The sequence below is a fragment of the Nilaparvata lugens genome, chromosome 14 (assembly GCF_014356525.2).
Source record: "Nilaparvata lugens isolate BPH chromosome 14, ASM1435652v1, whole genome shotgun sequence".
Lineage (NCBI taxonomy): Eukaryota > Metazoa > Arthropoda > Insecta > Hemiptera > Delphacidae > Nilaparvata > Nilaparvata lugens.
This window is the reverse complement of record NC_052517.1, coordinates 14149173-14174969: the sequence shown is the minus strand read 5'-3', so window position 1 is coordinate 14174969 and position 25797 is coordinate 14149173. Positions and strand designations below refer to the sequence as shown.

At 34.1% G+C, this 25797-nt stretch overlaps 1 protein-coding gene across 2 annotated transcripts in view; it reads left to right on the top strand.

Annotated features, from left to right (window-relative positions):
• LOC111062199 (facilitated trehalose transporter Tret1) overlaps positions 1-11480 on the top strand; it is an 88798-nt gene extending 77318 nt beyond the window's left edge. For both annotated transcript variants that reach the window (XM_039440809.1, XM_039440810.1), the window contains 2 exons: positions 7388-7638; positions 11114-11480. In XM_039440809.1, coding sequence (XP_039296743.1) covers positions 7388-7638; positions 11114-11465 — 603 coding nt within the window. In that variant the 3' untranslated portion in view covers positions 11466-11480. The remainder of the gene's footprint in view (positions 1-7387; positions 7639-11113) is intronic.
• Positions 11481-25797: the final 14317 nt, after the last annotated feature.

Below are 25797 nucleotides of genomic sequence, written 5' to 3'. Positions count from 1 at the left end.
GACGCTGAGTAAAATCATGATCATCGATTTTTATTAGACTTGGCGGTTTTCTTGTTCGCCCACCAGCTTTTCATTCTCTGAGAAAATGCAGCTTCACTTTCTTCACTCCATCTTGTGCCAACTCTTGGTGCTTTTATCTCTGGAATAATTTCCCATTTGTTCACTTTTGTTTTGAAATTATTTCTATTTTCAATTTCATCATCAGTAATTCCTGCCAAAACTAGATCTTTCTTAACATTCCTAATCCATTCTCTCCCATAGGCAAGCGAAGCTACATATTTTACTATTTTTTTGTGATTCTATGGTCAGGGAGCCTCATGATATGACCATAGAATTTTAGACGTCTTTTTCTCATGTCTGTTACAATATTTGAATGTTGCTCAACTGTGCTATTTTTCTGTAATCTATAACCATTCTCAGTTAATCTCGGACCTAGAATTTTTCTAATTATTTTCCTTTCTTCTTCCTTCAAATCTTCTAGATCAGCTATCCTGTTGAGATTTAGGGTCTCACTGGCATATAGCATTGATGGCTTTATAACTGTATTATAATGACTCATTTTAGTGTGAAGAGACAAGCATTTTTTATTGTAAATGGATTGCACCAGCCCTAGGCCTTTACGAGCTTTCTTTATTCTATCCTGCTGTGATAATCTCTCCTTATAATTATTATTGTCAATTTCAAATTTCACTTACAATTTGTTAATTGTGAATCAACTGTGCTGATGTTATGATAGAATGAATGGAAAAACTGTTGTAATTGCATCCAATTAATTCCAGATGACCAATAATGATAAATCAAAACATTTTGTTTCTTATTCACTTTTATTATATCCTGAAAAAGGACGAAGGAGTGAGTTAATTTTGTTGTCCAACGAATTTGACCTTAAGAAAGGTTCGAAGAATACATGTTCAAAATTTGAAGCTGATTGATCAATTCTTTCTAAAGTATTTGTAGAACATACAAATACAACGACTTTGACTTCTTGTAGGTCAAAAGCAAGAATTCCCTCATAGAGATGTGTCGTTTGGTCATGACCCATTCAAATAGAACAGTGATCCGGGAACAGTAGGACGGAATGAGTGATCCGGATCACACTTATTCAAAAGACCCGTTCATCAACTGGGGTAAAAGTCTTTGCTTTTACCCAACAACTGGGGTAAACTTTTTTTTGGCTTGTCTATAGGAAAGCTGATAGTCAATTGAACGGGTCGCGGCAATGAAGGAGTAAAGGAGGAGACCGATGCAATGTAAGGAGACTGATACTTGACACTGTAGAGCGACCCAGCAAACAGCAACGGCGCATGCGCTTTGTATTCAATCGTTGTACAATGCTCTACCTCATCCGCTCTTTCATGAGCTGTCTCATGGTCTCATAGATACAGCACGAATTCGAGCGTGACTACTACTACTACACCTCAGAATTTTGCAATCATTCGTTCATTCTGCATTCATAAACTGATGCTCTAATGTGTGTATATGGCATACCTATTGCTTTCTCTCTTAAATAAATGAGTCTTCCACAAGTTGAATAGGCTAATAATTATCATTGAACCTGATAAACTGAAAAATCAGTCGAAAAATAACTAAAATAACTGATAATTCAGAATAAAAGAACAGTCTTTAGTCTACAACTAAAATAGTTGTTGATTCATTTTTATTTTGATGTATTGTAATCTTTGAAACCCGCCAATTTGAATTATACAGAATTCCTGAAAATTAAACTAAATATTTCTTTTACGATTAAAATTCAACCGGCTGTTGTGCAACCGGCACTAACACTTTGGAAGCAACAGAATTTGAATCTGAATTTTATTTCATCCTGCAAACTTCAATTTCATATTTTTATTTTACGTTTAGTATATTATTGAACATCAAATGTAATGCCCAAATCAGTAAAGTGATTCGAACATCCCATCTCTAATCCCTATTGGCTATTGCTCAATCGAGATTAATCGGTGGGAGTAGAGAGATCAAAATGATCGAGGTATGGAATCATCATGAAAGTAATTAAGAAACAATTACTCTAAATCACAATGATCCTCCAAAAAAGTATTTATATATAGCATATACACTTAGATGTACAGTATAGCCATCTCACTTCACAGAGTGAAGGGCGTTGTCACAACTCTGGCGAGAGGCAGCACATATAAAGTCAGTTACAGAGATATATTCTGTACCAATTGCATTGAAATTCATTTTGTAAGCTCTCCACGTATCAAAGAAGGTTTCTTGATAGTAAAATTTTCAAAACTCATCCCCAAATTTGATGAAAAGCAGTGATCAAAGTTACACCGACGGAAAAACGAGTAGAGAAAAGCTTAATGTAGTTGTAAAATGTGACGCTAGAAAGCGCTGGCAGCGAACATGATACAAACCACCGTGATACTGTATCATTCGACATGCAACAGAATGCAACACGGGAACAGCCAAGGAAACTAAAGTGAGGTCCACGTTATAATGACAGTATTTGATCAACTTTGGTTTTGCTATCCTCGTCTATCATTTGACAAAGGTGGTACTATCCTTTTCTAGGTCCACAACGATGGCAATTATGTTTTTGACAGTGTAGAAATATAATTAATTAATGCAGAGAATCGGCATCGCTATTCTTCTATCCTCATCCACTGCCATTATAAGGTGGACCACACTATATCCTTGTCTATCATACAACAAAGCGGAAATCGCTATCTCTTTCTCGCTTTGATCTGTTGCCAGGTCGGTATTTTAACAATGTAGAATTAATAATTGATCAACAAAATATTCCATCTTTATTATGAAAATTCATTATGAAAAATATAATTTCATGCTTGTTAAAATATAATTGATTATTTTAAACGATAATGAACAGTTAATATTGCATCAATAAACCTGTATCAGCTACCGTCTATAGAAGGCATTGACAAGATCGGCAAAGTTGTTCTCCTATCTTTCTTCACTGCCATTATAATTTTGTCCTCACTACAGAGTCACAGGAAAAAGAAGCAATAGATAAATTTGCCTATGACAATAGTTTCATCATAAACACTTTTGTCTCCAATATCTTTGAAACTACCATTACTGTATTGAAAGTTATTTTATATTTACTATGTTCTTAACCTTAATCTTCGATCATTAATATTATTGTCAATTCCAAATTTCACATACAATTTGTTAATTGTGAATTAACTGTGCTGATGTTATCCTATCATATTAAGCGAGCGATTTCTGTAAATATGTATATTTATATATATTTGACCGAGCGAAGTGAGGTCTAAGATTCAAGTCGACGGTTTGGCATTTCTCTTCATGTTTGAATGTTTGAATGTTTGAATGTTTGAATGTTTGAATGTTGAATGTTTGAATGTTTGAATGTTTGAATGTTTGAATGTTTGAATGTTTAAATGTTTAAATGTTTAAATGTTTGAAAGTTTAAATGTTTGAATGTTTGAAGGTTTAAATGTTCAAATGTTTAAATGTTTAAATGTTTGAATGTTTAAATGTTTAAATGTTTAAATGTTTGACTGGTATGTTCCTTTTTGAATTGTGCGTCGACGTATATACAAGGTTTTTGGAAATTCTGCATCTCAAGGATAATAAAAAAGGAAAAAGGAGCCTCCTTCATACGTCAATATTAGAGTAAAAATCAGACTATAGAATTATTCATCATAAATCAGCAGTTGAGTTGATTATAAATTGCATGCTATGACGCATGCAATGCAATATCTCAATGTAACTTGGTAAAAATTCAACAGCTGAGTAGACTATAAAATTACATGCCTCATTGAATGCAATTTTTATGCACTATTAAATAATAGGATGCAAAGAACTTATAACAGCCATGAACAATTTCAAATTTCACTTACAATTTGTTAATTATTGTGAATCAACTGTGCTGATGTTATTATAGAATGAATGGAAAAACTGTTGTAATTGCATGCAATTAATTCCAGCTGACCAATAATGATAAATCAAAACATTTTGTTTCTTATTCACTTTTATTATATCCTGAAAAAGGACGAAGGAGTGAGTTAATTTTGTTGTCCAACGAATTTGACCTTAAGAAAGGTTCGAAGAATACATGTTCAAAATTTGAAGCTGATTGATCAATTCTTTCTAAAGTATTTGTAGAACATACAAATACAACGACTTTGACTTCTTGTAGGTCAAAAGCAAGAATTCCCTCATAGAGATGTGTCGTTTGGTCATGACCCATTCAAATAGAACAGTGATCCGGGAACAGTAGGACGGAATGAGTGATCCGGATCACACTTATTCAAAAGACCCGTTCATCAACTGGGGTAAAAGTCTTTGCTTTTACCCAACAACTGGGGTAAACTTTTTTTTTGGCTTGTCTATAGGAAAGCTGATAGTCAATTGAACGGGTCGCGGCAATGAAGGAGTAAAGGAGGAGACCGATGCAATGTAAGGAGACTGATACTTGACACTGTAGAGCGACCCAGCAAACAGCAACGGCGCATGCGCTTTGTATTCAATCGTTGTACAATGCTCTACCTCATCCGCTCTTTCATGAGCTGTCTCATGGTCTCATAGATACAGCACGAATTCGAGCGAGACTACTACTACTACACCTCAGAATTTTGCAATCATTCGTTCATTCTGCATTCATAAACTGATGCTCTAATGTGTGTATATGGCATACCTATTGCTTTCTCTCTTAAATAAATGAGTCTTCCACAAGTTGAATAGGCTAATTATCATTGAACCTGATAAACTGAAAAATCAGTCGAAAAATAACTAAAATAACTGATAATTCAGAATAAAAGAACAGTCTTTAGTCTACAACTAAAATAGTTGTTGATTCATTTTTATTTTGATGTATTGTAATCTTTGAAACCCGCCAATTTGAATTATACAGAATTCCTGAAAATTAAACTAAATATTTCTTTTACGATTAAAATTCAACCGGCTGTTGTGCAACCGGCACTAACACTTTGGAAGCAACAGAATTTGAATCTGAATTTTATTTCATCCTGCAAACTTCAATTTCATATTTTTATTTTACGTTTAGTATATTATTGAACATCAAATGTAATGCCCAAATCAGTAAAGTGATTCGAACATCCCATCTCTAATCCCTATTGGCTATTGCTCAATCGAGATTAATCGGTGGGAGTAGAGAGATCAAAATGATCGAGGTATGGAATCATCATGAAAGTAATTAAGAAACAATTACTCTAAATCACAATGATCCTCCAAAAAAGTATTTATATATAGCATATACACTTAGATGTACAGTATAGCCATCTCACTTCACAGAGTGAAGGGCGTTGTCACAACTCTGGCGAGAGGCAGCACATATAAAGTCAGTTACAGAGATATATTCTGTACCAATTGCATTGAAATTCATTTTGTAAGCTCTCCACGCATCAAAGAAGGTTTCTTGGTGATAAAATTTACTAAATTCATCTTCAAATTCGATAAAAATCAGTGATCAAAGTTGCACCGACGGAAAATCGAGTAGAGAAAAGCTTAATGTAGTTGAAAAATGTGAGGCTAGATAGCGCTGGCAGCGAGCCTGATACAAAGCACCGTGATACTGTATCATTCGACATGCAACAGATGGGAACAGCCAAGGAAACTAGAATCACCAAAAAAATTTGGTGTGGCGCACTCACACAACTTTCCTTACCGTTATGAAAATTGATCACCTGACGCTAGTGTTCACGTGCATCTCAAGTCTACTATTCAAAGATCTGAGCCAGCTGATGACAGGACAATAATGCTGGATACGCACGAGATATGCTATATCTTCATAGTGAATGATTTAATAGAATCAACAGTTGCCAACAGTATGCAATTGAATGATCACTTTTTCTCGAATTTCGAGTTTATTTTAAATTTTAGGTGAAAATAATACTAAACATAAGTTGTAGAGATTTTCATGCTTAATCTTTCCCACTTGAAATTTTTTGTTTGAATTGTATCTGAAGCCTGATAATTGGGAATCTAAAATGAAACTTTGCAGAAACTTTGCTGGAATTTTTACAGATATAGGACTTGTGGCAGTTGATAGAGCTTATCAATGACAATTTTAGGTATAAATTTGATAAAAATCGTTGGAGCCATTCTCAAGAAAATCGCGAAAACCCTGTTTTTGACAACATTTCAATGTTCCGGCTTGTCAATGCTTTTGACAAGCCAATAGTGAGAACTCGCTAACAACGAGCGTTAATAATCAATTATTCAATTTGATTTTTGAACAATTTTAAATCCAAAATCACATTCATGTATTTTTACTGAATATTGGACTCAAAATCAAAATTAAATGGAACATAACCTACTTTTTAGACTCTAGTGTGGTCCACGTTATAATGGCAGGGAAGAAAGATAAGAGATCAATGTTGCCGATCCTCTGTCTTGTCAATTCCTTCTACAGACGGTAGCTGATACAGGTATATTGATGTAATATTAACTGTTCATTCTCGTTTAAAATAATCAATTATATTTTTTTAAATAAGAAATTATATTTTTCAATAATTTTATTTAATGCATTTTCATAATTAAGATGAAGCATTTTGTTAATTAATTAATGATTATATATAATGTTAAAAGACGATCTGGAAACAGAGCAAGAAAGAGCGAGAAAGAGATAGCGCTATCTGCTTTGTTGAATGATAGACAAGGATAGCAATACCACTGCTAATGAAACACTGTCATTATAACATGGACCTGACTTTAGTGTATGAATCAAAATTCAGGGAAGGAGCTGTTTTGGGCTGTGCCAGTTAGTCCATCTCCTTCCCGAATTGGATTGGGTTTTGTGTATCTACAATGATACAGTAAATAAATACATAAATAGATTGACTTTTTATTTGATGACTTGGCGAGATTTGAACAGTAATGTTCACTCTATAGCGAGCTCCAATTTATAATGGCAGTGTTTGATTAGCAATGGTATTGCTATCCTTGTCTATCATTCAACAAAGTGGATAGCGCTATCTCTTTCTCGCTTAGATCTGTTGCCAGATTGTCTTTTAACAATGTAGAATTGATAATTCATTAATAAAATATTTCATCCTAATATTATGAAAATGCATTATGAAATAATTGAAAAATATAATTTCCTGTTTAAAAATATTAATTGATTATTTTAAACGAGAATGAACAATTGATCTGATATCTATAAACCTGTTCCAGAGAAAACTTCTATAATTGTATAATGCTATATTTGTATTATGTGCCTTTATCAGCTACCGTCTATAGAAAGCATTGACAAGACAGAAGTTCGGCAACGTTGATCTGCTATCTTTCTCTACTGCCATTATAACGTGGACCTCACTATAGACTACCACCCTACCACAATGATATGGATGATTTTTAATTTTAAATAAGAAGTCCAAGAAATTGTCTTTGAATTGCTGATTTTTAATTTTTTTTTCGACAGGTCAACCACGAATTGCACATGCTCATTGGTCATTCGAAGACAGAGAGGGATAAAGAGGAAGCACTGAAACAGGAGACACGTGACGTCACATGCGCCCCGGTTCCAAGATGGTGGCACATCATGACGCGGCCTCAGGTCTTCAAACCATTCTTCATTCTGTTGACATTTTGTCTGCTGCAGATTCTGACGGGGTCATATGTGGCCATTTTCTACGGGGTTACGTTGATAGCTAGTGCTAGTAATACACCAAGGTAAGATTTTTAAAGATTTATTAGAAACAGATGAAAATAAGCTGGAAGTTGCTTATATTCAAGGGCTAATTAATGAATAATTATTATCAAACAAAAATTTTCCATCTAGCTGTTTACCCTATTGTCAATATTTGCAATTGCAGAAGTCCTCGGGGTGATTTACAGCATTCAATAGGAATTTTCGTTTAATAGTAATTAATTATTAGAGACTAACAGACGTATAACTTGGCTTCACACTCCAAATACCACTTCATCAAACTGATATTTTTCCTTGCCCTATTACCATAGCTGAGGAAAGTATTGCTTTCCCAAAAAAATTGAGGTAGGCCTATCCCAATTTCTAAATTTCTATACGTTCCAAGGTCCCCTGAGTTCAAAAGAGTGGTTTTCGGGTATTGGAATGTTTGTGTGTATGTCTGTGTAGGACATAGGGATAATTCGTACCATTTGTTTTGATTGTATTGTTAAAGATTTTCGATCTACAAAACCTTGATTTTGTGGGTTCTAGATGAAACAATTCACTCTATAGAATAACAGATAATCGCTGTTCCTCCTTCATACTGGGTATCCTCATAACCTGGCTCCTGATATCCTGATATCCTGGCTCCTAATATTGGGTATCAATAAATCAGTGTTTAAAAACATCGATGTTTACTGATCGATGTTTCTCACTTATCGATGGTTTTACCTAGACATTGGTCATCCAATGTTTTTCCCAACTAAGATGTGAAACCCATTTCTAATTTTTTAATTCAAGTTTTTTTTTTTGAAGAGTATTATCTACCAATGTGTAAAGTATAATATACTGTACATTATATAATTTTCACTGTATTAATATTAATACCAATAAAACATCCATTGTTTTGCATTTCATCATGTCTTTTGAGTATTTATTCATTATTTTATTTACATTCAATTATTTGATCATTCCTATAATTCATTAAATAAAAAAAATCAGTTCAACTTTATTTTCTTCACAAAATTTGGACGAAAAAATGATGCTGTCTCAATTGACTTTATATCAAGCAAATATTCAAATATTTTAAAAAATATTTTAGTATATTGGATTTTCTTTTTTAAATTTGATTAAATATCAACCTCCGTTGCTGAAAGTCAAGTCTGATTACCTTCAAACAATTCATAAACTTTCAGTTTGGCTGCTGCCAATCAATACTGTAATATTTCTTTATTGTTAACTATCTTTATTCTAACTTTCTTTCTTTAATCGTCAACTCTCTTCCTTTCTAATTTTTCTTTATTGTTATGCTGTATACTCTTCAATAGCTATGTTCCTTTCTAATACATGTACATGAAAAAGGAAATTTATTTTCACTATCTGAGTCACTCTAAGCATAATAGTCTTCATAGTATCATAGCCACCTCTATGATCCAGGTGGCTCTGGTAGTATCATCCATGAAAACGTAGGCTGATACATCAATGTTTTTCACCTATCGATGTGAAAAAAAGTCGATGTTTTGTCTTTCGATACCACTACATCATACCAGTGAGAGCTTTTTCATATCAGGATAGTGTATGCCAACGTTAGTAGACTGTCTACTAACTTTGAGTGTATGCTACATCTGGATTTGACGTCATCGTTCAATGAATACTAATCTATCGAGATATAATTATATTGATTATCGATGTATCGATTTGTTCTTGGTATTATTATAATTAATTGTTCAGATTTATTTGATTGCATTTGACCATTTTTAACTTAAGGAAAAGGTACTTCAGTCCTGATTTAGAACTCCTGAACTTTCAAAGACAAAAACTACGAAATTATTTAGCAAAGTTAACCTCAAATTCTACATCTCTGCCTCTGCTCCAAACTAGTAACTGTCGACTACGACTACATCTCGATACCGATTAACATGTAGGCCTATTTTGTTTAAATTTAAATGCAAGAAGATAACTCACATATTTTGTGAAAAAATATGAAAGTGTAAGGTTTGACAAACACAGAAAAGTTAGTTCAGATTGAAGCTGATTATATTTGCATGTTGTTTCCACTTCGTGTGCCCTTAATTTGTCTTCAAATACTTGTAAAGTATTGGTGAATAGCATTATTAACGCGGTTATAGATAGCTAATTGACCGAGCGAAGTGAGGTCTAAGATTCAAGTCGACGGTTTGGCATTTCTCTTAATGTTTAAATGTTTGAATGTTCATATGTTTATATGCTGCGCATTTACGGCGAAACGCGGTAATAGATTTTCATGAAATTTGACAGGTATGTTCCTTTTTTAATTGAGCCTCGACGTATATACAAGGTTTTTTGAAATTTTGCATTTCAAGGATAATATAAAAGGAAAAAGGAGCCTCCTCCTTCATACGCCAATATTAGAGTGAAAATTAGACTATAGAATTATTCATCATAAATAAGCTGACAAGTGATTACACAGATGTGTGGAAAAGCCGCAGTCTATTGCTGTATTTTCATAAGGTCTATAGTTTCAATCAGGTACTTGTGTATGATTATACTGCGTTAGGTCTACTATTCACAGAATTACTGGTAATAATTATTTATTTATTTATTTATTTATTTATTTATTTATTTATTTATTTATTTATTTATTTATTTACCACATTGTGTACACATACTTAACATGAGGAAAGGCACAACAGGCTCATGCCCAAAACTGTCCCATTTCCAATTTATACTATATACTGTCCAAATCAAAAAGTTGGTTATGTCACTCTCACTTTTCAAAATACAATTTACGCTCTTCAATACTCAGATAAACGAGCAAATTTTGAATCAAATAGATACTATTAGAGTAATGTAATTGAACAAATCGATACATCAATATAATCAATATATATCTGGTTAGATTAGTATTAATTTGAACGATGACGTCAAATCCAGACGTAGTGTAAAAAGTGCTATATAAAAAAAAAAAAATGATATGAAAAAGTTTGTGTAGTTGAGAAGTTGATATTGTGGTAATTATTCATATTGAATGAAAAAGACTAAGAAATTGTCAAAAAACCACTGATTTATTGATAATTAGAAAGACCGGTTTCGGTTATTACACCATTGTCAATCTCTGATAAACTTTAAGTTTAACTTTAAGAGATTGACAATGGTGTAATAACCGAAACCGGTCTTTCTAATTATCAATAAATCAGTGGTTTTTTGACAATTTCTTAGTCTTTTTCATTCAATATGGAAAAGTGCTATAGTGTGGTCCACGTTATAATGGCAGTGGATAAAGATAGAAATATAGCGATGCCGATTCTCTGCATTAATTAATTATATTCCTTAAACATAATTGTCATTGTTGTGAACCTAGAAAAGGATAGTACCACCGGCTTTGTCGAATGATAGACAAGGATAGCAAAACTAAAGTTGATCAAATACTGTCATTATAACGTGGACCTCACTTGAAAGTGCTCACCCTTCATACCACTTGAGAACATAATTACAATGTCATTGTGTGAATTCCATAACAGTATTGTCCTTCTGTTGCAGCCAAGAATATGACTGTCTAAGCATAGCGGTGATGACAGCCCTGGTCCGATTTGTGGTCTCGATCATCACATCGTGGTGCCTTCTGAGGCATGGCAGGCGCAGAATCGGTCTGATATCAGGTGTTGGAACGGCTATGGCCACCTCTTGTCTGGTGGCATTTCTCTACTACAAAAGTCTGCCCGGCGTTCAGCCTTTGCCCAACACACGTGACACCAAAATCATAGCAGGTCTCATCATGGTCTATGTTGCCATGAACACGTTCGGCATTTTCAGTCTGCCTTGTCTCATGATTGGAGAGGTGAGTCATTCATTAGAAACTAATATCGGGGGACCGAGCAGTGTAAAAGCATAGAAAATTTGTAACGAAAGATTGAATTTATAGTTTATTGATTTTTTCAGTCGTACAATTATTTTTACAGTTATATGAGGAGGTACAACAGGATTATGCCTAAAACTGTCCACTTTCAAATTTATACTACAGTCCAAATCAAAATCTACGTTAAGCTACTATGACTCAAAGTTAGTAGACAGAAGTTTGGTCACTCATTAGTCCAGTCACATTGTACATGCATTGGTGCATGCAATTTATATTGTAGTTCTGATTTTTTAAAATATTATCCGGGTACATAAGAGAAGTCCAGAACCAATTTCTTCATGCAAAATTTCCTTGTGCTAGATACAAGATGGCCCAAAAACCTCATATTTCCAGCTCATTTTCCAGTTTTCAGCTATTTCTGCCAAATCTCGTAATCGGACAGAAAAATTTGCTCCTGCTTTTTTTTAGATTATGAGATTCTGTATGAAATGAGATCATTCGGAACTCTTTATCTCCAATGAAAACTGAGTTATGATTTTTCAAAAATGAGTGTAATTTGAAGGAAAAAATCAATTTTGATGAATTTTAGTTTTTGATCAACAATATCTTACGATTGTGACCATTGTGATGTATAATTCAAAATCTCTCTGGGCGTATTTTTATGCTCTACAATCTGAGATCAGGTAGAGCGCTCTATCCCATATATATTTCCAGGTACACCTGACAACAATGCTCCTTGTATTGTGAAAAACACCTAGTTTTCAGCTTCAACCATCATCACCAACTACATTGTCCTCACATTAATATTTCACACAATGACATACGTTCATGATATTATGATCTATGAGAATCACCCGTTAGATGTACTTCATTTCAGTATTTCCTAGTGGAGAGGCGCGCTTAAGGACACCTCAAGGATCAACATTTCAAACACTTATAACTTTCGACTTAATGCTCAGATTTCATCGTACTACACCTTATTCTTCTCGGCTCGTCAAGGCGGTCTAAAATCATGCATCATAAGTCAAATTTGGTCAAAAAATGAAAAATTTATTGTTGAGTGTACTTAAGCCCATATTCCAATATACAAAAAATGACCAATTTCTATATTCAAAGTAATTTTGAATTAATTTCAAAGAGCAGGCAAGCGCCTGCTCGTGTGATTGAGTAGGGCGCGACTACCGGAAGGTTAAATAATTAATTTTAATTTATTAGGCAAGATATTATATTCTCCAATAATTCTATAATGAATTTACATAATCTACATTCAATATTTTGTTGATTAATCATTGATTCTAAATTGTAAAAGACGATCTGGCAACAGAGCAAAGCGAGAAAGAGATAGCGCTATCTGCTTTGTTGAATGATAGACAAGGATAGCAATACAAACACTGCTAGGATAGCTAAACAAACAAACACTGCCATTATTACGTGGACCTCACTATAGAAATGATTCAAAGGAAAAAAAAAATTTCATCTTAGTACCCGTTTTTGATATTGTTTGTTTACCCTCAGTAAACTTGTTGTAATGGCAGTGTTTGTTTAGCAATGGTATTGCTATCCTTGTCTATCATTCAACAAAGCAGATAGCGCTATCTCTTTCTCGATGTGCACTGTTGGTAGATCTGTTGATGTGGCGATTCTGTTGCTTAAGCCGCCATTTTGTCACACCGTTGAGTGGGAGGAGACTGTCTAGCTGGGCCAATGGTAGGCGTTCATGCCCTTGACCAATAGCAGTACTCGCCTACTAGTATAAATTCTGCTGCTCTTGTATTCAGTTTTAGTTTATCAGAGATTGACAATGGTGTAATAACCGAAACCGGTCTTTCTAATTATCAATATAAATCAGTGGTTTTTGACAATTTCTCAGTCTTTTTCATTCAATGTGAATAATTGCCACAATATCAACTTCTCAACTACACAACAAGTGTTGCCAGATCGTCTTTCAAAAATGTAGAACTAATAATTAATTAACAAAATAATTCATCTTAATCATTAGAATGCATTATGGAATTATTGAAAAATATAATTTCTTGCTTGATTAAATATAATTGATTATTTTAAACGAGAATGAACAGTTAATATTACATCAATAAACCTGTATTAGCTACCGTCTATAGAGGGCATTGACAAGACAGAGGGTTGGCAACGTTGTTCTGCTATCTTTCTCCACTGCCATTATAACGTTGGCTACACTATAGCAGGTAACCCGCGCTTCGCAAGGGTCTAAAATTAAAAACTTTACAAACTGAAAACTTGACGTAATGGAATCTTGAAGAATTGGAAATAGGCCTATAACCATCCTCAAATAATTAAGAATCTATATGCAAAATTTCAAGTTAATCAGTTGAGTAAGCCTAGTTCAGACGTGATGATGCGTCATTAGTGAATTTCCTATCCTGTACATGTATAACCAGTTCTTTACGTTATTATATTACTAGCAGGTAACCCGTGCTCTGCAATGGTCTGTTTCAAAACTTGACAAACTGAAAACTTGACTGAGTGGAATATTAAAGAATTTGAAGTAGGCCAAGAACCATCCTGGGTTAATTAAGAATCTATATGTAGAATATCATATTTTTCTTTCAGTCCAGTAGTTTAGACGTGATGTGTCAAACATAATTTTTCTATCCTGTTCGTGTATAAGCCAGTTCTTTTCTCTCAGTATAGAGTATAGATAAGTTCTTCAACTTGGTACTAACATTTAATAGAATGACAGAAATCAAATCTTGTTCAGAGACCTTCCTCAACTTAATGCCAACCTAAAATTGGAATGGTTATTAATAAATTTAGTTACCTATTTTAAGCATCTGTTTCGAAGAGGTAGTCTTTAGATTATTGTCCTATGGTAGCCTACATTAATTTCAATTATAATAATACTCACTAGATTATAGTTCTACAGAGTGGGTGAAAAGTCCGAGAACGGCTTAATATCTCATACACAAAGGTAATTTGATGGTGGGTGTGATTGAGGATTCTACTCAAATTGAAAAAAACTACTTTACAATGAATGACCTTAAAAATCTGGTCCACCATCTTGGATCCGCCATATTAAATGCAACTTCATTTTTTTAAATAGGAAGGTGGTCATTCGATACATGATTTCTATAGGGAATTTCAAGAAAAAAAGAATGGCGGAAACCGCATATCGATATCTCAAACCATTTCAAAGATATTCACATTATTAATTAATACTATTCAAAGCAGAAAAGAGAGAAATAAGTTTGAGAACGGCTTAGTATCTCATAAAAAGAATTGATTCAAAGGTGGTTGTGATTGGGGATGTTACTCAAATTGAAAATACTACTTTACTATGACTTTAAAAATCTGGTCCGCCATCTTTGAACGGCCATTTTGAATGCAACTTTATTTTTTTAAATAGTAAGGTGATCATGCAATACATAATTTCGATACGGAATTTCAAGAGAAAATGGATGGCAAAGCCGCACATCGATATCTCAAACCGTTCAGGAGATATTCAATACCACTCATGTATTTCATTTTTGATTTGCATGGTACTGATTGATAATATGAATATCTTCTGAACGGTTTGTGATATCGATGTGCGGTTTTCGCCATTCATTTTTTATTGAAATTCCGTATCGAAATCATGTATTGCATGATCACCTTACTATTTAAAAAAAAATAAAGTTGCATTAAAAATGGCAGATCCAAGATGGCGGACCAGATTTTTAAAGACATAGTAAAGTAGTATTTTCAATTCGAGTAGCATCCCCAATCACACCCACCTTGAATCACTTCTTTTCATGAGATGCTAAGCCGTTCTCAGACTTTTTTCTCTCTTTTCTGCTTTGAATAGTATTGATTAATAATGTGAGTATCTTCAAAACGGTTTGAGATATCAATATACAGTTTCCACTATTCATGTTTTGATGCAAACAAACGAACAAACACAACCCTACTCTCTCTTACTGTATAGAACATAATATTATACAAGGTGCGGCAGGAACGATTAAGCAGTTTGTTTCCATTGTCACATCAGCTGTGATAAAGTTACAAATTTCCACATGGTCTGTTTTTGTTTCTTAGTTAACCCCATTTCAGTAGCCAACATGATTTGGACCGGTGCTCATCGTGGTTTTGCCGTTCGCGCTTATTATGAGAACAATAAATCTGTGATCGCTACACAACGAGCTTTTCGACGACAGTTCAACATTCCACGCAACAACGCCGTTCCGAATGCAAACACAATTCGGTCATGGATTCGGCAGATGGAGGAAACTGGTAGTACACTGAAAACAAATACACATTGTCGTCGCAAGTCCATTAGAACGCCAGAAAATGTGCAGAGGGTAAGAACAGCATTCGAACAATCACCGGAACGCTCTGCTCGACGACATTCTCTTGCATTGGGGATTTCAGACCGCAGTTTAAGAAGGATTTTACATTTCGATTTAAAGTTTCATCCTTTTAAAATAATGATTGCTCAAGAATTACGCCCAGTAGACTACGCCAACCGACAAAATTTGTGTGAGCAAATGCTTGCTCAAATCCCTCCACATGCAGCTTTTTTTAGTAGTGACGAGGCACATTTTCATCTTAGTGGGTGCGTGAATAAGCAAAATTTTCGCTACTGGGCTGAAGAAAACCCTCGAATTATTCATGAAAGACCTCAACATTCTCCTAAAGTGACGGTGTGGTGTGCCATATCACAATTTGGCGTGGTTGGCCCCTACTTTTTTGAGGAGGAAGAAGTGACCGTGACAGTGAATTCCCAACGTTATGTTTCGATGTTGAGAAACTTTCTGCAACCCAAATTAGAAGAGATGGTTGAAGAACACGGGCTGGCGGATTTGTGGTTCCAACAAGATGGAGCTACTGCTCACACAGCTCGAATTTCACTAGACGTTTTGAGAGAGATGTTTCCGGGACGCCTAGTCTCTTTGAGAGGTGATGTTGGGTGGCCTGCGCGGTCACCAGATCTGAGCATTTGCGACTTTTTTCTTTGGGGATATCTGAAGGAAAGGGTTTTCAAAGGCCGCCCTCACACTCTAGCAATGTTGAAACAGCGGATTATTGACGAAGTGAATGCCATTCCCCGCGATATGTGTGCAAGAGCTGCTGAAAACTTCAGAGATCGCCTTCAACAATGTATTGATGCTAACGGTCGCCATCTTCAGGACATAATTTTCAAAAACTAAGTAATATAAAATGGTATATTGAACCGCTTCAGAAAATAAAAACATGTTTCCATTATATATCCTGAGTCACTTTTTATTACTCCTAAAAAATGCTTAATCGTAGCTGCCGCACCCTGTAATTTGGAAATATACAATGTATTATCTAGGCATTCGAGACTCATGAGCTATATATGTATTGTGTATCTGCCATACGCTAAATAATCTATATAATAAAGAGAGAGTAGGGTTGTGTTTGTTCGCATCAAAACATGTCAACTTGTGGATTGCATACCGGAGAAACGGGAATGATTTAGATCTCCAAATTTTCCACATAGATTATAACTAGTAGTTCTGTGAACAGTAGACCTCACGCAGTATTCTCATCCACAAGAGTACCTTATGGAAATACAGCAATAGACTGGCTTCTCCACACATCTGTGTAATCACTTGTCAGCTGATTATGATGAGGGGTCGGTGGGAGAGGAATGAAAGGGTGTTGTGGCGGAGGAGAAGAAGGTAGAGGGAGAGGTGGGAGAGGAATGAAAGGGTGTTGTGAATGAGTATGAGGAGGGAGTAATGAAGGAGGAGGTGTAGGAGGAGGAGAAGGAGGGGGAGGAGGAATAAGATGAGGTGGAAGAGGTGGAGGTGGCGGAGGAGAAGGAGGAGGAGGAGGGGTAGTGTGTCGGTGAGGAGAATGAAGAAGAATAAGAAGAAGAAAAAAGAGAAAGGGAAAGAAAAAGAAGAAGAAGAAGAAGATGATGATGGTGAAGGAAAAGGAGACGTTATGAGAGTAAGGAGGAGAATATGGTTTGTTGTGATGAAGAAGGAAAAAGGCAAATGCAAAAACTTGATCCAGAGAAATTAACAAATAAATGTTGAAAAATTGAGAAGATAAAGAAATATTCAAAGATGAATAAATATATATATAGTGAAAAAGTAGTGAGAGAAATCACAAAATGGAGGAGTATGATGGAAGAAAGAAGAGAGACAAAAGATAGAGCTGAAAAGCAAGAAAGAACAAGATGTAAAAATGACGAATGAAGGACAAAAAGTGATGAGAAGAGTATAGAAAGTTCGATTATGAACAAAATATTGACCTATTATCAATTATCTCCAATTATAAATTGATTTTCACTGCTTTGATACAAATAAAATTGTCAATGATCAATTATTGGTACATTTTCACCAGCATAATATTATTTGGTTATAGATTGACCAAAAAACAAGTTTATAGCTTTGAAAAAAATGAAAATTTAATTTTAATAAAATTGAAAATTTATAAGTCCCCCTGTTAATAACAATAAAATTAAAATAACTATTCAACTCGTCATATCAAGATAAGATAGCATGTTGTTCTCATCAACCCATGTAAAAACTGTTTTAAATTATTTCAGTTAGTTCTAACCTCAAATTTGATACTCTAGTTTCGAATTCAAAATGAATATTGAAACAGGAATTCTAAACTCTGTACACATAAAAGTTAACCCCAAATATGAACCTGATAATCTAAATTCCTAACAGAATTATTAGAATAAAGTTTATTTCCACTTTGTAAATGAATTCATAATATTACAATACATATTATTAATAAGAATTATTCTCACAATTCGTATAGTTGTAATAATTATTACTGTGTTATGATCGATAAAATTGTATTTTTTTATAGGATTTATCAATTGAACTAATTTCTTCGTTTCTGAGGCTGTGATACTAGATTTTATATTGTTTTGTTGGTGTCAGAAATTTATGTACAAAATATTTTAGTTCAATTATTGTGAAAAATATGTTCATTTTAGTCTATGAGTAGTTAGATAGTACATTAATTAACAATTACTGGAGTCTATTAGATAGTACTTTATGACAACTAATTATTTTGCAGTGTGGAATAAAATGTGTACATAGATTTTATGAATATTATTTGTGAATCAATAAAAAAAATTTATTAATAACGATATTGGAAGCAAAATGTGGTATTGATTTTTTATTAGCTTCAGATGTACTTGATCAACAAAATCTGTATATGTAAGAATGAATGTCTGTTTGTTTGAATGTCTGTTTGTTCCCTACAGACTTGAAAACTACTTGACAGAACGGCATGAAACTTTAGGAATATGTTGAGTGGATATTGGGAATGGTTCCTGAACAAAAATTTCAATAGGGGGCTGATAATAGTTATTTATAATCAATTTTACAGACCTACGTTTTCGAAATTGTCGGCCGAGCGGCTACCGAAGAACGGAAAGATGATCATGATTCAAGATCATGTTGTGATAATATTATGATTTGGCATCTAAAGTTACCAGCTGTAATAAACACGTCACTCTGTGATAAATATTGTATACTGGTATTAAAACCTTAGACCAGATTTAGAATATATCTATATCTATATCTGTTCTGAGATTTGAACGGTAGTTTGGAGTTAAAGTGTAGTTGATTGGTACTACAGTAACTATATTACCCACAGTATGGCCATTGGATTTTTTTTTCCCGCCGCCGCCATGAAGATTCCAAATATTTGAATTTTACAATGGAGCTTATAGGCGATTATAAGTAAAATCGCTTGCCTTTACTCATTAAAGCATATTTTTGTAATTATTAACTCCGATATAATTTCTTTAATGTTTTTTCTATATTCCCAATATGATTTTGGAACTTGAAATAGAGATTCGTAGATAATAGCGAGTGAAAATGAAAGGTAGGTAACGTAATCTAAAAGCTGAATCTCCAAAAAACTTTTGAAATATGTCATGATATTGTAATAAATTTTGTTCCGTTGTCAAAGAATAATGAAGTTCTCATATCTATTTGTAGAAATTTGATGGAATTCTCATCACAATAGATTCCATAACATTCAAATATCTTGTTTTATTAGTTGACAGCTAATAAGTCTGACAAAAATATTGTAAACACATTGAATATAAATATTGGATATTGGATATAAACTGTTGAAAAGCCAATTGTTCTAGCCATAGTTCAACTTAATGATTCAAAAACATGTAAGCAATTCAAAAAGAAAACACATAATCCATAACCATTATTATTCATATTTAGTGATATTTCAAATCTTAAGCTCGTGGTAATGCAACTCTAAATCCATATTTTATCAATAACTATTGACCAATTATTGAACATGTTATGGACTGGGTACTCAGTACTGAAGAGAATCAATAATAGAAGTCAAGACGTACTAATTTTAATCAGCAGTTAATCACGGTTAAAAATTTCATAAAATGTTATATTTAATTGAGCCGCAATAAATATTTTGAAATTGGATTATTTGAAGTTCGGTCCAATAAATTGAGGAATGAGGATGAGGAAATACAATAAAATTGAAATTTATCTTTCTGCATATTTAGCTAGATTACTGGTTCCCAATAAGTAATCCGCGAAAGCTCTAGAAGTGGTCTGCGATGAGTCCAAAGGAAGGAAAATTAATGTTTGAAGTTTTATTAGTGTTTTTGAAATTTTCTTCATTGCCTATATTAAAGTATAATCAATTTCCCTTCGAAAATGATATATCAAACTCATCGTGAGTTCAAAATATGTTTACAATCGGTAAAAGAAGTGATAATAAGTTCCAAATTTCCAATGCTATAAGATAGGACTTAAAAGTTTTTTTGGAATCTTAATGGCGGATTTGTACCATGTGACCGAGCTAACCAATCAGAAGCATGACAGTCAATGGCCATACTGTGGGTAATATAGTTACTGTATTGGTACCAGCTGTAGATAATGGCTCCTTGAAAGACCTATACAAATAATTATCACTCCCCTATTGAGAAAATGGAAAATGTTGGAAAAAATTATTCACCTCAAAGAAAGAGAGTTGTTCATATTGCATTCATTAATTACTAAAGAATAACAGAATAATTAACATTTTTTTAAATTTAGCTTAGCTTATATTCATCCTAAATGGGAGATGGAAAGAATATGGAATTGAATGAAAAAGACTAAGAAATTGTCAAAAAACCACTGATTTATTGATAATTAGAAAGACAGGTTTCGGTTATCAGAGATTCATCAGAGATTGACAATGGTGTAATAACCGAAACCGGTCTCTCTAATTATCAATAAATCAGGTGTTTTTTTGACAATTTCTTAGTCTTTTTTCATTCAATATGAATAATTACCACAATATCAACTTCTCAACTACACAAAAAGTGAAGAATATGGAATTCTGTGTGATTCATCGGACATCACATATTTTCTGGACCAATCTATTGACAATTAACAACTATGAACACATTAAATTCATCTTTGAAACACTGATTTAACCTACCTATTTTTTTAATTCAACACTTTACTGATGGATATTACTACCAATTGAATGAGAAGAATATGTTTACGGAATAATAAATGCAGCATGACTAAGCACTAAGGCGGGATGCACACCGGAGAAACGCGTTTCATGAAAAAAGTTTCAGGAAACGTGAAACGAAAGCTGCTCGCAATCGACTGATAAGATTAAGCAGGGAACGTTTCTTTTGTATGCATGCGCGAGTGAAACGGATTGCATGAAACAAGTTTCATGAAAGAGGGCTTCACGAAATGCGTTTCTCCGGTGTGCATCCCGCCTAAGCACATAGGAAGTCCGTATTGAAATATAAATGAAAATATTAATTGTCAGATAAATTGTATGATTCACCAAATGAAGTCAAGTGTGACAGAAGATACATTGACTTTTGGCGGTACGAAGTTCGCCGGGTAAGCTGGTAGTTAATCATAAGAAATTATTATTATTTTCTTTTGCAATTAAATATAATGCAGTACACATCATAGTGTCAGTATTTTATTAGCACTAGTGTCTATCATTCGAGAAAGCAGGTAGCGCTATCCATGTCCAGCACCACAACATTGCCAGATTGTTTTTAACAATGAGGAAAGATATGTGGAAAAAATATTTAGGGGCCGGTGCATTTCCAAGCTTGGATTTAGCTAAGCTCTAGACTTTAAACAGCTGGAGTAAGAAAATTGGGTTTCCAAAATGGGGTGTAATCATAGTCCAAGTTTTAATTAAATTTCAAAAAACTGAAAATGAAGTTTTTTGCAAACCTGCACTGAATAATTCAAAGAAAACTAGTGATTGAATTGAGCTTGAAAGTTTCTTTTGACTTTTTGACGGTAGGAAGAACGCTCAGATGAAAAATGCAGGCGAGCGAAGCGAGTCTACTGATCCTATTTATGGATGATCCAGCCGGGGGTCCAGCTAGTTATGTACAGTAAATAACAGCAGAGATTACCTCACCAGTATTAAGAAGTTAGTACAGAAGTACCATACTATATTTTCCCTCTGCTTTGTCCATGATTCTATAATACAATCCATAGAAGTCTGTTTTCTTTTATCATGATTATTATTTATGATAACTTAATATCCAAAGAAAGTACGGAATTGTTTCTAATTAACCTACAATAATAATTTTCTAATATTACTATTAGTTCTGTGACCAGTATTGGCCTACACATCACGTAAAGCATTCCGTTGCTTGTTCAATGATACAGTATCACGGTGGTTTGTATCAGGCTCGCTGCCAGCGCTATCTAGCGTCACACTTTACAACTACATTAAGCTTTTCTCTACTCGATTTTCCGTCAGTGTAACTTTGATCACGTTTTTTCATTAAATTTGGGGATGAGATTTGCAAATTTTGCTATCAAAAAACCATCTTTGATGTGTGAAGAGTTTTGTCTATAGATTTCAATTCAGTTGGCATTGTATTTGACACTGATAACTGACTTCAAAGGTGCTGCCTCTCGCCAGAGTTTTGTGGGAATTTCTGTTTAGGTGCTTCTCACATTGATGATGTTCTTAACCTTTGTTATATTTGTTATAGTTATTTTTTTGGAGGATCATTGTGATTTAGAGTAACTTTATTATTACTTTCACGATGATTCCATACCTTTTCTTGTCTTAATTAAACTTCATTGTCCCGGTTGCACTAAGGCAGGTTAAATTTTGATTCTAAACTGAATTAGATATTATAGTAATTAGTATCTAATAGAGATGGGAAGTTCGGATCACTTTACTGATTCGGGTCAGTCGTTCACGTTCACTGCCGCAACCCGTTCAAAAAGACCCGTTCGATTGAACGGTTAATTTTCTATAGCTCTCCTATAAACAAGCAAAAAAAAAAAAAAAAAAAAAGGTGGTCCACCACAGTTGATGTGTAAAGACAGTATAAACAGGGGCTTTACCCCAGTTGATGAACGGGTCAAATGAACGGGTTTTTTTAATAAATGTGATCCGGATCACTCGTTCACCTAAATGATCCGTTCAATTCGAACGGGTCATGACCGAACGACACATCTCTAGTATCTAATACTATGATCTAATTATAAACTATGATCCTCTACAAACTAACCTAAACCAGTTCCTCCTAAATATCATACCTGCGCCTGTGTAAAAATTTAGAAAAATTTGGTGTGGCACACTCACACAACTTTCCTTGCCCTTTCCATAAGGTCTATAGCAATGGTCGCCAAACTTAAGAGCCTTTGAGCTAGAATATCATTTATAAATCTTCAAGTGAGCTACCAAGGAATATTAGACTGAAGACAGTACGGTATGCAAAATGAAATTTTCACACCTTTATTGCCCATAAAGATACATTTCTAGTGTTGAAAAGTTTAAATCCACTTATATCATAGCAAAACATATAACAAAAGTTGAAATGTACATTTCAATGAGAGTAGTGGAACTCTTTTTGGTCATCAAGTATTTTCTTGATGTACGTTGTACATTGTAGCCGCCATTCTGATGCAGTTGTCCAAATTTTCATCAGTCAGTCTGTTCCTATATAGATTTTTTATGAATTTCATACTTGAAAAGGGTGCTTCACACAAGTAAGTAGAGCTGAACATGGCTTTCAACCGCAATGCAACTTGAATAATATTTGAATATTTTTCTTTGGTGCCAATATTTCCAGTTGGAGAAAGTGATGTGAGAGACAGATCATTTTGAAAATTGACAAGTTCTATTTCAACTGAAGCCTGATCTCCACCAAAATGTTTTACAACACAAGCTGCAAAATCTTCTACATAAATCTATAAAAGAGAGTTGATGGATTGTACCATATTTGATATTATGCTTTTAAAATCTTGAAATCATTGATCAAACTGTTGTCTCAAGTCTGAAATGATCGTAAGGTACCATATTCTTTGTTATTGCTGCGGTGCTATGGAGGATTTTTCTCGTCATTGATTTTCTTCAGACTGGGAAAGTGTTTATATTCAAACTGGACGACATTCTTTTGCATGAGCATCTCTGTGAGCTACCAAAAACTACCCCACGAGCTACCGGTAGCTCGCGATCGACTGTTTGACGACCACTGGTCTATAGTTTCAATCAGGTACTTGAGGATGAGAATACTGCGTGAGGTCTACTGTTCACAGAACTACTAGTGGAGTTTTTAAATTAAAAGTTCAATGAGCAGTACCTATTTTGTCTTTGAACAATCTTTTGTAATCGTTAAAAGGATTGTTTATTTTATTTGTTGTCAATATTAACGTTAACTTCTCTCTGTTTTTTAATAGCAAACGTGCGCTTGTGCGATAGATAGAAATATGTACTCGAGATGGCTTTCATGTTTGGCATTGACTGAGTTTATATTAATAACCAAAATTTAGCTTTTGGGGCAGAGCAAATTCGTTCAGACTGTGGGTAAAGTCCGGCTGATTCAGTGAAAAATGATAGATTTGTTTCGTTTCATAATACAGTTATTCTGTCACAGATCGGGCAGTTTGAAAATAATTGTATTATTAAGGGTGACAAGTTCTGAACCTATTCATTGGTTCAGTTAAATCTGTTTTTAAATACTAACAGTAAAGTCGCATTTCAACCAGTGATTCCAAAGGGGGAAGCCATCTTCGAAAGATTAGTGATTACTGGATAAGATCTTTTTCTCAATTTTTCATAACTACAAAGATTGTATCATTAGCAGCAAGCAAGTATTTCCCCTATTAATTTCATTTTAATATTGTATTTGTATATACAGGGTGTTTCAGAAGTAGTGTCGAGAATTTTAGGGTATTGTACCTGGATGCTAGGAGACTACAAATGTCATATTTGAAGTGTCCAAAACTCAGCGGTTATCCTTATAGCTGCCATTTTGTTTTTTTCACTTAAAAATTTTTATCTCAAGAACGAAATGTTGTATTGATCTGAAATTTGGCATGAATATTTATGCAATAAAGACTCAACTATAAAAAATAAAAAAAAAATTTTCGTTGAAATTTTTCAAAATGGCAGCCATTTAAAATTTTTGATGGCGAATATCTCGAAAACCGTCCATTTTACAGAAAATTTACAAGAGACAAAAAAGTTAGCAAATTTTTTCACAATTCCAATTATACCTAATTTATTAAGATTGGTCGAAGAATAACAGAGAAATTAATTTTTTTCGTACTGCATGCATGACCACTTTTCACCATTTAAAGATCAATATTAATTTTTTAATTCCAGATGTATTTAAGATGAAGCTTTGAAACTCGGTATGGCTCCATATGGGCAAACAGATGATTTTACAATGGTTTTCAGATGATAATGTTTGTCTTGTAAAAGTATTGTTGTTTCATTAAAAGTAAAGAACCAGATGTAGTGCTTCCTATTTCTTAGTCTCACGTTTCCTAGGTCTTATTTCTATCTTAAATTTCCAGTTTCAATATTTTCTTACGTTGCTTCTACACAAATATTTAATTATTGTAATGGAATTTAGTTCGCTGGAGTACACCGATATTCACTTCATGTATGGAGCAGCTCTTGGCAATGCGACCGAAGCAAGAAGAATGTATGCAGCTGCATTTCCAAACCGCCGTCTCCCTTCCGACAAGGTGTTCACAAGAACTCACAATCGGCTGAGAGAAGTTGGTTCATTTGAACGGAACAGGGTAATTGCTGGTAGGCCTCGAGCAGTTCGAAATGTTGCTTTTGAAGAGGAAGTATTGCAGAAATTCGATTTCAATCCTAGAACGAGTACGAGAGCAGTTGCAAAGCAAATCAATTCAAGTGCTTCTTCTGTGTGGCGTGTACTAAACAAGGAAAGACTTCACCCCTTCCGCTTTCAAAAAGTTCACTCATTGGTTGAACGCGACTATGAGCCAAGAGTAAACTGTGCCCGTTGGTTTCTTCAGCAAGACATTATCCAACCAAATTTTCTAGAAAATGTGTTATTTACCGATGAGTCCAGCTTTACAAGAGAAGGAATCTTCAACTCTCGCAACAGTCACGTCTG